Source organism: Ursus americanus, chromosome 13 (genome assembly GCF_024610735.1).
Source record: "Ursus americanus isolate L20-20 chromosome 13, mUrsAme1.1.p, whole genome shotgun sequence".
NCBI lineage: Eukaryota > Metazoa > Chordata > Mammalia > Carnivora > Ursidae > Ursus > Ursus americanus.
The window spans coordinates 51882026-51895563 of record NC_142139.1 but is presented as its reverse complement, the minus strand read 5'-3'; the positions used below and the strand labels follow the sequence as shown (position 1 = coordinate 51895563).

The window sequence follows — 13538 nt, the reverse complement described above, 5'->3', positions numbered from 1 at the left end:
CTCAAATGTGGAGAAGAGTTATACGGGCCGCATGTGAAACTCAAACTGCCCAGAAAAAAGAACAGCATTCCATCCCCTAAATGAAACTACATCATGCAAATTGGTCCTTCTCGGGAAAAACACTGTTCTGAAAATTAATGAAACATGCCTGAACATACCAAGACATCCTCTAGTTTTATGACATAAAGTGACCAATTCCTAAGGCTGGAAAAACCTATCACTGCTGTGTACTTATCTTCTCAAAGTAAAACAGGCCATCCGGCTCTGAGAGGTCAAAAGTAATTAGTAGTCACATGAAACAAGAATTTACTTTCTATTGGAAGTGGGGGCGATCACATGGCATCTGTCCATCTGTCTTCCTCGGGCTCCAGGGAAAACCTGGAGGTTCTCCTCCACATGAAGTGGCATCAGAGGAAGAGCCAAAGCACCAGGCTGGTGAGATGAGCTGTCAGCCAGAGTCCATGGGCAAACCACAAACTACAGTGAGAAATGGGCCCAAAGTCATCTCTGGAACAGCATCAGGTGTTAGGATAAAGAAACAAGAGCAAGACATAAAAAGAATTAAGGCAAGGGGTCAGAAATCAAGGCAAGAGGGAAAGAAGCCAAGGAAATTAAAAAGTGGCCAGGAACCTGAGGATGAGCCGGACGCGGAGCTGCTGTTTCGGACATGGCTGCATCACAGAGTACTGTCCTCGGCACGAAGGGAGGTGGGGTCAGGAGATGAGCTGGTTTAAAGGGGAAAGGCCTCCCGATTGCTGACTTAGTCATATTTAACCAAACCTCCTGTAACTGACAATCTGGCTATAACGTCAATAATCTTGAAGAGCAACAGAACTCCATCATGACTTCCATCATGACAAGTGTCACCACTGTCTTCTTTCTTTTTCTTCTTAAAAGCATGATGGTTTGATTTTGATATGAATTTGAATTTCTGTGGCAGTTAAGCACAGGGAAAAACCTAGATGTTGGGTTTAGTAAGATTCACCATCATAGTAAAAGTCTTGAAAAATAGCACAGTCCCCTCAACAGATCTGCACCTGCTGAGATTCTCTAACAGGAAGCAGGAAGTGAAGTCAATTTGGAAAGTTAGGGAAAACTACTATAGTCAGTGACTTAGAAAATGCCAGAAACTACTAAAGGATCCCAGAATAGAGAATATTATTCTTTTCAAATAGAATGAAGACAACAGAATGATGTGAAAAATGACAAAACAGAGCCACAGGAAGACACGGGGGAAGGGACAGTGCGTCACCGAATACCTCAGGGAAGAGAAGGTGACATCTCCAGATCTGACGACCTGCAAGAACACTGGGTCACAGATGAGAGAAGATGGAAAGAATAATTAGAAATAAAGTGAAAGAAGATATTAGGGACATAGGAAAGCTGGTGAGGAGAGACAGAACAGAGAAATGAAGAAGGTGAGGGATTTCAGGGGGAAAAGTAATACAGCGAGGAATTTCTGATGTAATTCCCATGCAGATGAAAAGCCTATGTGGTAGAAAATGTAGGATGTATACAAAGAAAACTTCCTCATTAAAAGGTTTTTTTTTTCATTGGTGAAATAAATCATGAGATACTCTTAACTCTAATAATTTAAAGAAAAAAAGCCAGAGTAAGATCTTCTCATTTGCTGATTTAAGAGGGCCTAGTGAAAGCTAGCTTTGAAACAGAACACTATCTCACCTGTGGTAAGTATTCCACGTGGAGAAAGGGAAAAGAAACAGACTGGATCAGTAAACTACTTCACTACTATCCATTATTCATATTCTTTAAAATGTTGAATGATTCTATCGATGCTCAATAAACACCACTTACAAAGAGATCGATCACATGTGCTTACGAAACACTGTAGAAGATTACCAGTTAGAATGAGACAAGAAGCTTCAAACTGTATCTTAAATTTTCTAAATAAACAAGTCTATTTGATTTGGGGGCTCTTCCCAACTGCTCTACCTTTCAAGGAATGTTTTATATTCTACTCTAGTACAACAAGAAAACAAAAGAACTTCACAATGTTTTACCATAGAAAAAAACAGGTATTAGAGCATTAAAAAAATTTCACATCGTATGTAATTTCCTAAAATCTTTTAAAAACAGTAGTATAAAGCTATGAAGAGAAAGATGGACTCACTTAAGTTTATTCTTTAATTCACTCGCCATCTAACCAACAAAATACAAATAACTAAAGAGCCACAACTCAAATTTTTCATAGATGCACAACAGATAATTTAATCCTACTAGTGACCTGGATCCACAATGTCTAAAAGTCCTGGAGGAAAAATACAATAAGCACTCCTTGAAGAGAGCGCTTCAGGTTTTTTTGTTTAAATTATTGTTGGAAACGTAAAAACTGCTGTTATAACTGAACCAATAAATATTTATGACTTTTATGTGATGTACAGGGGAGCATTTGAATTGCTTCATATGATTTATCCTTACTAAAAACTTACAACTCCTAAATATAAGTTAAGGATCAAAATTATCTTCCTTCTAAACAAGTAACAGGTTGGCCCCAACTAATAGTCATTGAAAGTTTTAAAGCTCAAATACAGTCTTATCCTGTAACCTACAAAACTGAAGTTTTTCTGTTTAAATGTGTTGTGAAGGCAAAATGCTACCTCTTGACATTTCCTTTTTTTGGTCATCTCAAAAAGCCCACAGCATACTGTTCTCAATAAAACATGTCTGAGATTTCGTCTGCTTGTCTTCTCCACAAACCCAATACACTGTGTTGCACATAATAAGCACTCTGTAAAGATCTACTGATTTGATTTTGAATCAAATTCTGAAAGACTCCTACCCCCGCCAGTTCATGCTAGGAAAACTTCAAGAGCTGAATTTCCTGCCAGAGATGTGTTGCTAAAAAGGCCCGTCCTTTCACCACACTGCCAGGTTGTTCCTCCAACATCATTAATCTTACAATGCTGCTCTCCTTTTCAAAAACCTTCCCTGATTCCCACTGCCCACAGGATTAAGTCCAAATTCATCACGATATTTAAGCCTGCACAATTCTATCCTTCTCCCGCTTCCTAGCCTTGTCTGCACAGACTCCCCAGCATGAACTCTTGATTTGCTTTATTCAACAAGCTCTGTTTATCTGCTCCCCAGCTCCTGCAATTATACAGGCCAGGAACTCCCTTTCCTCTCCTGTCCTTTGTATGAATCCTACTGCTCGCCATGAGGCCCAGCAGAAATCACTTCTGTGGACCCTCGCAGATTTCTCCTGTGAAAATCATCTTTGGCCCACTATCTTCCACCACCTCATCCTCTTCTCTGGACATCTCCTGCAGCAATCCAGACACTCGCAGGGAATCTGCCAAGTCTGTTACTGTTTCTGCCTCCCGCACAGCCTGCACAGCCTTTCGGGCACAAGAACTGATTTCAATGGAGAACCAGCTGCTTACGGATACTTGTTGAATACACTGTTTAGAAGTGACTGCAGGGTTTTTAAACCAAGTAATTTTAAGTTATTCAAGCTCATATTGGGCTGGCACATGTAGCTATATCTGGGCCTCCTGTCTAAAACAAAAACAAAAACAAAAATCAATCACTTCCATCAGCCAAAGGTTCATAAACACATTCCCTACTGTACGGCTGTTATTCTACCAGGTAGAGGTGAGGGCCCATGAGCAGAGTGGTAAGAACAAGGAAGATCTCCCTTCCCAGAAATCAGGAAACCCGCTCTCAGCTACCCCTTCCTGGCAGCAGGAAGCTGATGCAATGGCAGGAAATAAAAGATTTCCGACTGTTTAAGGAGTAGGCCTCCCTAGAGATTTTTTTTTTTTTAGTTACTCAGTGGGCCATAAGGGGTAAGAGAGAAGTGAATGACATTAAAAACAAACAAACAAACAAAAAAGGATTCTGACGAACCCCAAAAAGAGTTTATTTTTTAAAACACTACCCATTAGTGACTTTATTAAAACAATCACACAGTCATAGAGCGGGCAGCCAACACCCTCCGGCTATTCAAAGGTCATTCTTTGTCCTGAAAACCAGCATCAACTACCAGCCTAGTGACACATTAGCTCCTAAAATGGTGTGACACAAAGAACAAGGTACTATTTCACAGCCAAACAGTTCACACCCAAAATGGGACAAAGAGGTACAGGAAGGCTTGTGCTAAATAATCCCAGGACGAGGTGCAGGTAAGCAGGAAAAAAATCTCACAGGCTCAGACAATGTCCAAGCACCACAAACTTTACATTCCATCCTGTCCACTCCCCTCATTTTATAGCTCAGCCTCAAAGAAGTAAAACAGCTGGCCCAAGGCCAAAGAGTTTGTCCCCAAACCTGGGTCATCCACTTCAGGGAAAGGTGTCACCTGCCCTAAAGTTCAGTGAGTCATGCCTGGGTCCACAGAGAGCTACTCACACCAGCTGGAAGGCTACAGCTACCGCACCCCACAGGCGGGGCAGGAAATGGGAACAAGCCTAGAAAACGTCAGTCTTTCTAGACTTTTCAAAGAAAAAGAACAGCCATTAAAGATCTCAGTCTTAAAACAACCAGACTGTTTTTCTTTTCTTTCAGTTCTATTTAGTAACCAGTACAGTTCACCTTCTCATAACGACTGTTACAATGGAATTAAAAAACTAAAACAGCACAGCCAAACCTGCTGGATGATCCCAACTATATATTCGCCCAAAGACTAAAATGAAAACACACTTATTAAAAATGCTGTCATTACCCTATGCGTTAACTAGAATTTAAATAAAAATTTGGGAAAAAATAATTAGTACTAAAAATAAAAATAAAAAATAGGGATGGCCAGGTGGCACAGTTAAGCACCAGACTCTTGGTTTCAGCTCAGGTCCTGATCTCAGGGTCCTGGGATCAGCATGCGTCAGTCTCTGCACTTAGCTGGGAGTCTGCTTGTCCCTCTTTCTTCCCCTCTGCTGCTCCCCTCCTCCCCCACATGCACTCCCTCTCAAATAAATAAAATCTTTAAAAATAAATAAAGATAAAAATGCTGTCAGAGCAGGACCAGGAAGCAAGTTAAATATGTAACAGTCAATTTAACTTTCTTGTCTTTCTCCAATCCACTTTCCACCTGGCAGCAAATATGTTCTTTTCAAAATGAAAATCTGATCATGTCACAACCCTGCTTAAAACTCTCCAATGGCTTCCTCCCATGACGACTCCTGATAAAGTCCAAAATGTATAAAGCCCTAAGTATGCTGGGCCTCCCCTGCCCACTCAGGCTTCTCTCTTACCGTTACCCCTTCTGGTCATCTGTGCCCCAGCTGCCCCTCAGTTCCTCCAATAAGGCCAGCTCCCTCCCACCACCAGACTTGGGCACTGCCATTCCCTGTGCCTGGAACCCTGTTCTCTAATCTCTCTCACCCCCATCCTGGCTTCATTTCTTTACCTCTATTTTGCTTTTTAGATCTCAGCACAATTATTTTTATCTTCCCAAGGAAGCCTTTCCTGACCACTGTAATCCACCTTTACAGCACCAGGCAGCCCTCCTTTGTAGCACTTACTACCCTTAAAATTTACAGTAAATTATGTGTGTAATTCTCTGATTAATGCCTGCTTCCTGCATTCAACCATTAGCTACATGTCTGTTTTTGCTCACCACTGTATCTCCAGCACCCAACAGATAAATATTTACTGAATCTTTAAGTAGAGAAGAAACAAATGATGGACCTATAGCATGGGCTTTTAGGAAGACATAGCACAAACAGATAGAAGGAAAGTATGTCATTCCGTTCTTTGTAGCCCAAGCTTTTAAATATATGTACTTCCACAAAGAGAACAATGGGGTAAAAAAATAATAATAATACATGTCTTTCACAAACAGCTAAGAAAACCAAGACTGTTACTACATAAATTAGTCTTTTAATTGAAAAATAAAATTACTCGTGGTTCAATCAACTTAGGGTAGAGAAAGAGGGAGAGAATCTTAAGCAGGTTCCACACCCAACATGGAATGGAGCTCAACCCCACAGCCCTGAGATCATGACCTGAGCCGAAATCAAAAGTCAGATGTTTAACCGACTGAGCCACCCCAGGTATCTCTCCATCAACTTTCAAAGTCATTCCTTTCATATCAGTGACTCTCAACATACTTGAGAATTACCTTAGCAATGGATTTGTCACCAATCCTCAAAATTCCTACCACTACGATGACTACCACCACCATCAGTCACATTTTTCTCTTTTTTTTTTTTTTTTAAGATTTTATTGATTTGTGAGAGAGAGCACACACAGAGGGAGAGTGAGAGGGAGAAGTAGACCCCCCGCTGAGCAGACAGCCCGATGTGGGACTGGATCCCAGGACCCGATGTGGGGCTGGATCCCAGGACCCTGAGATCATGACCTGAGACGAAGGCAGACGCTTAACTGACTAAGCCAATCAGGTGTCCCTCTCTGACAGTCTTCTTTCCATATTCTTTGTGGTAAGTTAGAAACCCTAGACCAGTGCTGTCCAGTAGAAATATGGGAGATAGATAGATAGATATAAAGTATAAATGCAATGTCAAAATCTTGTACTAATCACATTAAAAAAGAAGTGAAAATAATTTCAATAATATATCCTATTTCATGAAAAATATCCCATATATTATCATTTTAAAATGTAATCAATATTCTTAAAACTTATTAATAAAACATTTTACATTCTTTTTTGTATTAAATCTCGGAAATCCATTATATATTTTCCACTTACAGAACATCTCAATTCAGACTAGCCACATGTGGCTAGTGGCTCCCATAACAGACAGAGAAGTCTTATACTATTCATGCCCCTGATAAAAAAAAAAAAACCTGCAGAAAAAGCTTTTAATGTTCTCTGTATCACACAAAGCAACGATGAGGCATGAAGAGTATATTCACTATAAACAAGTAAAAAATAAAGGAAAGACACCCATGGTTACATGTATATTAACGTAACAATACCTTCTTAATTCATTCATGACTTTAAAAGCTTTCTTCATATGCCAAGGATTCACTGTCACGGGGCAGTGTTTTTCAGTATTATCATCTTTTGAATCGAGAGACTTCTGATGACCCTGCTTTGTGCATCTGTACATAAAAGAAAAGAACAAAAAAAACAGAAAAGACCTTATTATAGATCATTTAGTTCAGGCTTATCAGGCTACAAGAGATACAGTGAATCTCCCAAACATGTTTAAAGGAAGTCTCACGGTATACCTCAATGTAAGATTACGACACAATTCAGAACATTTTCTGATGGTCACTATAATTTTAATGAAAAAAGTGGGTAATCACCTCCACGGTGTCCAAGCTCTGTCAAAGATGAGCACAGAAAATTCAGTAAAAGTGGTTCAGCAGACAACTCAAAATAAAAATGCTGAGAAATGATCCTCTGTGTTGGAAATTAACCTGCTTTTAACAATTTGTTGTAGTCATATATTATTTACAAACCTATTACAAGACAGGAACAGGATCCTATTTTACACAAACTTCAAAAACTCAGAATCTGATTTGAATTTTGCTCTCCACCTGCCAGGTTATTTGCCCCACAAATTTCAACACTCTTGTAACAAGAGATTAATCATGTTAGTTAGAGTTTATTGAGTATTTGCTATAGAGAAGCCACAGTACTAAGTCATTTACCTGCATTATTTGCTTAATCTTAACAACAACTATGTGAAGTCATTACTATTATTATCCCCATTTAACAGATGAAAAGATGAAGGCAAAAAATAATTTGGGTAACTAAATAGTAGAGCTGGGTGAGACTGAAGCCAGTCTGACTCTTCGAGCTCATTCTTTTCACTAATGTTCCATACCATTTCCTACATTAAGCAATGATAACTTCATATTTAAACATGATTTTCAAGAGCATGGGCTATATTAGTACTGCTGTATAAATTATTCTTTTGAGACTTGGGGGCAAAAAAAATTAACAAAATCAAGGTACCATGGCAGGGAGGGGGGATTAACTGCTAATGGACACAAGGGAACTTTTTGAGGAGATGGCTGCACAACTCCAGAAATGTACTAGAAATCACTGAATTGTACAATTATAATAGTTGAATTTTATGGCATGTAAATTATACCTCAATAAAGCTATTAAATAAAAAAAAAATCAGGATACCAAATTAAGCCTAAAGAAATCGTACTTGCATATATATCACACAAAGAACAGGCGAACATCATTATTTATTGCTGCATTTCTCTTCACACCTCTTCCTTTCCTGACCCATTTTGAAAGGATCATTCATTTTTAAAACATTATCTCTCACAAATTCATTCAGCACATATTATTTGAGTGCCAGCTATGTACCAAGCACTCTTCCAGGCACTTGGGATACATGTGAACAAGGAACCAACAAAGACTCCTATCCTCACAGACCTTGGAGTCTAGCAGGGGCAAGGGGAGAGACAGAAGAAATAATACACAGAACAAGCCAGTGAAGTAGATCAGAAAAGAGTGACAGAAGAAAAAGGGCAGGGTAAAGAGAAGCAAGAGTATGGAGTGATGCAACTTACACGAGTCAATAAGGTCATCAGATCATCAATAGCCCAACTGAGAAGTGAGATTTAAAGCAGGACCAGGAGGTGAGAGAATGTCCAGAAGGAATGAAGAGCTTCTAAGATATCAGACATCCAAGTGAAGATATCATACTGGCATATTAAAGTCTAGAGCTGGAAAGAAAACTTTAGCTGGATAGAAATGTAGGGAATCATTGATTTCATATATGGTCATGAAAGCAATGAAACCCAGGCACTCAAACATTAATGTAACCTCCATCATCAACCATAGATGCTATCCTTGCTCATTCTTTCGAGCCCCAAGAGTCAACACGAGTTGAGGCATCTGATTGTTCCAGGGTTTGCATACTAGAAGTGGATGTAGGGGCGCCTGGGTGGCACAGCGGTTTAGCATCCGCCTTCGGCTCAGGGCGTGATCCCGGCATTCTGGGATCAAGCCCCACATCAGGCTCCTCCGCTATGAGCCTGCTTCTCCATCTCCCACTCCCCCTGCTTGGGTTCCCTCTCTCACTGGCTGTCTCTCTCTCTCTCTGTCAAATAAATAAATAAAATCTTTAAAAAAAAAAATAGAAGTGGATGTAAGTCCTGTTTCCCCACCCCTTGAGAGTTTTTAAAGGGGCCTTACACATAAATTAGTGCAAGACACTGCTTCCAGTGGGTGAGCCCACAGGTGGGAGAACAGCATGGTGCACTCTACTCCCTGTGGCCTGTGTGTGTGTGTGTGTGTGTGTGTGTGTGTGTGTGTGGAGAGAGGGATGAGTTACACCTGACCTGAGAAAAAGAGCTAGTTAAGTCTAGGAGCCAAAGATGAAAGAACAGTCAGATCTGGCAGAGGAGACTGGGAAACATTTTATAGTATAAGACATATTCTCATAATGCTACTTCCCACCATCCTTTCATAAAGAAAATAGTAGGACAAAGGAAATTATGTAGATATATGCAACCTATGCAAACTTTCTGTCCACATAACACTGAATGTCCACGTGTATAGCAAGTTAAGATTTACATCTGCTTCTCGTTTAATAACTTAAGAGTTTACAACAAAGGGGAAATATAATATTGAGGATTGGCAAAACTATCATAGAAGTCTTTTCAATGCTCAGAATGGAAGCAAAAACAACTCAGCCCTAGAAAGAATATTATATAAGAGTCAAGAGTGTTAATATTTGCTTAAGAAATCATGAATTAAAACTTCCGGCATTAGAGAATTAACTTTAAGACAGCTACCATATAATAATCAATATCTATATTGGGGCATTCTTAAAGCTATTTTCAGCTCCTGCTTTTCCTGATGTACTCCAAAAACTCTACAAAGAAAAGACGTTATTCAAAGGCTTAAAGGAGTAAGTACGAAATAACATTGAATTTTTTTAAGTGTTCTCTGTACTGAGAGCTACTTAGAAATACAGCACCCTGCTGCACAGGGCTACATTTTCAGCACTAAAGTCCTTTCCATAATTTTCCACTTCCTATGTGGTTTTGTGTTAGATAGCTCTCATCCAGAAGCATAACTGAGTAATAAAATGACACATCATGCCTGAAACTACAGATGTGGAAAATGAACATATACTAGGAAGCAGGTAAGTGGGAGGTGAAGGTTTACCTTTTAAGTTATACCAGTTAAGTGTAGTTATACCTTCTCCCGGCTTCCCTTCTAAAGCAGGAGCTAGCCTTTTCCAGAGAAGCTTCTCTTTCTGAGAACTGTCTTCTTTAAATTATCCGGAAGAGATACTTTCTCAAGGTTCTTTCATTTTTAAATCTCTTCCAAACTCTATACTCACTCTGTAACCAGTCTTAAAATTGTCCAATAGCCTATTGTTATCAAAACATACTTTAAAACAGTTGAGGTTTCCAAGGGTTTGGATCCCAATACATGGCTGCACTTTATAACAGATAATCCTGAAGTCTTCTTCAGTGACTGACTCTTTTGCAAATTTCCAGCTGCAGGCAAAGTTGGCTTCTCAGACTAGGTAACTAGGTAACTCTCTGTCCCAAAACACACTACTGGCAGTAAATGAATTCTCAGAGAAGAAGAAAATAAAGACTCTAACAGGGCTGTCTCCCTCAAAGAGTCAAGATCCATAACCAAGCAGAGGTTGGTTCTGAGGCCATCTTAGAAATGAGGTATAGTCTCTTTAGATATACAGTATTTGCTCTGGAACAGTGATTCCCAATGGCAGGGGACAGGACCAGCATGACCCAAGCAATTTTTTCAAACTGCACACAATCATCCCTTTTCACATGAAGATTCAAGCAAGCCCTTTTTATAGGACTAGGTATATCAGAATGACAGCATCTCCAGAAGTAGGGGTGAAAGGCAGCTATGTATAATTTAAAAAAAATTTTTTTAAACGGTGATGTAATATGTCCCACCACCCACTTACCTCCCACCCTGGGACAATCATCTCAGATTGAGAACAAACACTTCAGAAAATATAGGCTGTTCATGTTTTTAGGGTTTTCTGGTGGAAACAATGCTATAATTCATGTGAATGATGCAGCTGCAAAATTTAACAGGGGACCAGACATTTTCACATTCAGGACACAAATACTTAGCCCCTGGGTGGCCACCATCTCTGCTCTCCCCTCTGCCTGTTCATCTCAAAAGCTGCAAGACTCCCTTGCTTGCAATGAGTCACCCACCATTACTCACAAACTTCTGCCAAGTTCACGTCAGCAGCTGTTGTTTTCAAAGTCACCATCCATGCTGTACTGCTCTGAAGTTTCTCCATTACCTTGTAACATCTCTCCTATTTCCTCTGCTGTCTTCCTAGCTAAACTTGCATTCAGAAGCTGATTATCATACTAACACTGCTCCCATTCACAAAGACAAGATATTAGAAGTACAGATTCAACCATAACCAATATTTTAACTAGTATTTGTTAAGTCACTCTACAGTTTCCCAACGAAATACTCTCACATCCTCCATCTCACCCAAATAACCACCATAGTATTTAGAGGTTGTAAAAATAGAGGGCTTTCTCCACTGGAAACATGTTTTGGTTTGCAGCAGAGTTGTGGTTTCAGTTTTTGCAATTAGCTAAAGACAAAGAGACATTCTCTGCAAATTTCTCTTCAAGTGTTCGACATTTAAACTTTTATTAGGTACAGAGCCAGCAGACTAAGTATAATCTACAAATATATGGTCATATTAACAAATAAATATAGCTTAAAAATGTTAATGTCTGCCCTACTGACATGTAAGAATCTGGATTATACCTTCAGTATGAAGACCTTTAGGAACTGAATAGGAAGCATCTGTGAGAGAAACGCAAAAAAAAAAAAAAAAAAAAAAACAAAGAGCCCTGCCATCTAGGCAGAGAACACCTTACAAGACATCATACTAATGCCACTGAAATCTTGCCATTTGCAACCACATGGATGAACCTAAAGAGTATTATGCTAAGTGAAAAAGGTCAAAGACAAATACCATACGATTTCATTTACATGTGGAATCTAAACAAACAACGACAAAAGAGACAGAGACCCATAAATCTAGGGAACAATCTAGTGGTTGCTAGAGAGGAGGAGGTTTGGGGGGGGGGGGGGTGAAACAGGTGAAGGGGATTAAGAGGTACAAACTTCCAGTTATAAAATAAGTCATGACCATGAGAAATACAGCATAGGGAATATAGTCAACAATATTGTAATAACTTTGCATGGTGACAGAATAAAAGGTAATGCCACTGAATACATCAGTATTGTACATATCCTGCCAAAAGTTATGTTGCAGATTTCCCTGAGCTGGAAAAGCTGGAAAGGCCCAATTTTACTAAAACGGATTAGCAATGAAAGCAGAGCACTGAACCTATTGGAGGACAGAGGGAGAAATCACATACATCCCGTCTTCTCCCCCTAGGATTTAGTTGTGTGGCTTTATGTTAAGTGTGTGGGGAAGCACTGGCAGGAGGAGGTGGTTGGGATGTCTGAAGTGGAGAGGTTGATGGAAGTTGGAATATAATTGCTCTCTGATAGTAGAACAATAGAGCTGTAAAAAGCTCTGCTTCAGTTCAACTCAGCTCTCTCCCTCCTTCCCTCCCACCTACATGACAAACAGAGCACAATCAGGCACTTTTTGTCCCTGGCAGTGACTATTGCCAGGAAAGGGACCAGGGTAAAAGTATGCCTTATGCAAGATCAACCTTATTTTAAAGAATATGTTATAAACAGTTAACAAAGCCCTGTCAGAGTAGGGTATTTACAAGGTGCTAAAATCGGGAGGAGGAGGTTGATGATGCATTTCCAACACTTCCATGTCTTTTATCAACTCATACTTCTGGCCTTTCTTTCGCCACTTTTCCTAGCATTACCAGCACTTGGCTAGTAAGAGAGGGCAGCAATTTGATTTGACGATTCAGTTGACTAGGCTACATTTTCTAGCACTTGAATGAAAAGGCACTAGAAGAGGACCAGATGGAGCTGGAAGACCTGAATTGTAGTTTTGCCTACACCAAATACTAACCAAGTGACCTTGGGTATAGTCACTTGGCCTCTCTGGGCTTCAGACTGTTTACTTATACAATAAGATTTTATTATTCCACAAATATGTCTCATATGAAATGTAATGGGAAAGTCAAAGATAATAACACCTCACCTACTTGCCTCAGGGAGCTGCGCAAGCACTAAATACTGCATGAATGTAAATATAGAGTTAAGAAGAAAAATGTTGAGGTTAGGAGCTAAACTGAATGTAGAGACATATTTTTATGGATGTTACTGGCCTTCCTCATTTTTAATTGCAACATTCAATCAAAAGTTATTAGCAATACTCCAGACAACCACCACTGTTAATAAATCAAGTAGGTAGGCACTGCCTAGATGCCAACTGCATGCCCTAACATTACGCAGAGTGAGAGATATACGGGAGGTTGAAGGCAGGAAACTTCTCCAGTTACCCTCTAAGTGGGGAGGCACATCTGAAACCTCTAGGGAATGGCACAAGTCAGTACACAAGTGCAAGATAATGGGTTACTGATACTGTAACAATGCAAACAGCAGCTGGAATGAATTGGAGTAAATAGGGAAGACTCTGTGAAGGAAGACAGGGTTCCAAGTGGGCCTTGGAAGAATTCCAAGT

The 13538-nt window shown here is 39.8% G+C and overlaps 1 protein-coding gene across 1 annotated transcript in view; it reads right to left on the bottom strand.

Annotated features, from left to right (window-relative positions):
• The window catches only part of KLHL2 (kelch like family member 2), a 96429-nt gene that overhangs the window by 77178 nt on the left and 5713 nt on the right, over window positions 1-13538 (bottom strand). Inside the window, exon 2 of the mRNA XM_045798697.2 lies at window positions 6898-7023. Within this exon, the coding sequence (XP_045654653.1) occupies window positions 6898-7023 (126 nt within the window). The remainder of the gene's footprint in view (window positions 1-6897; window positions 7024-13538) is intronic.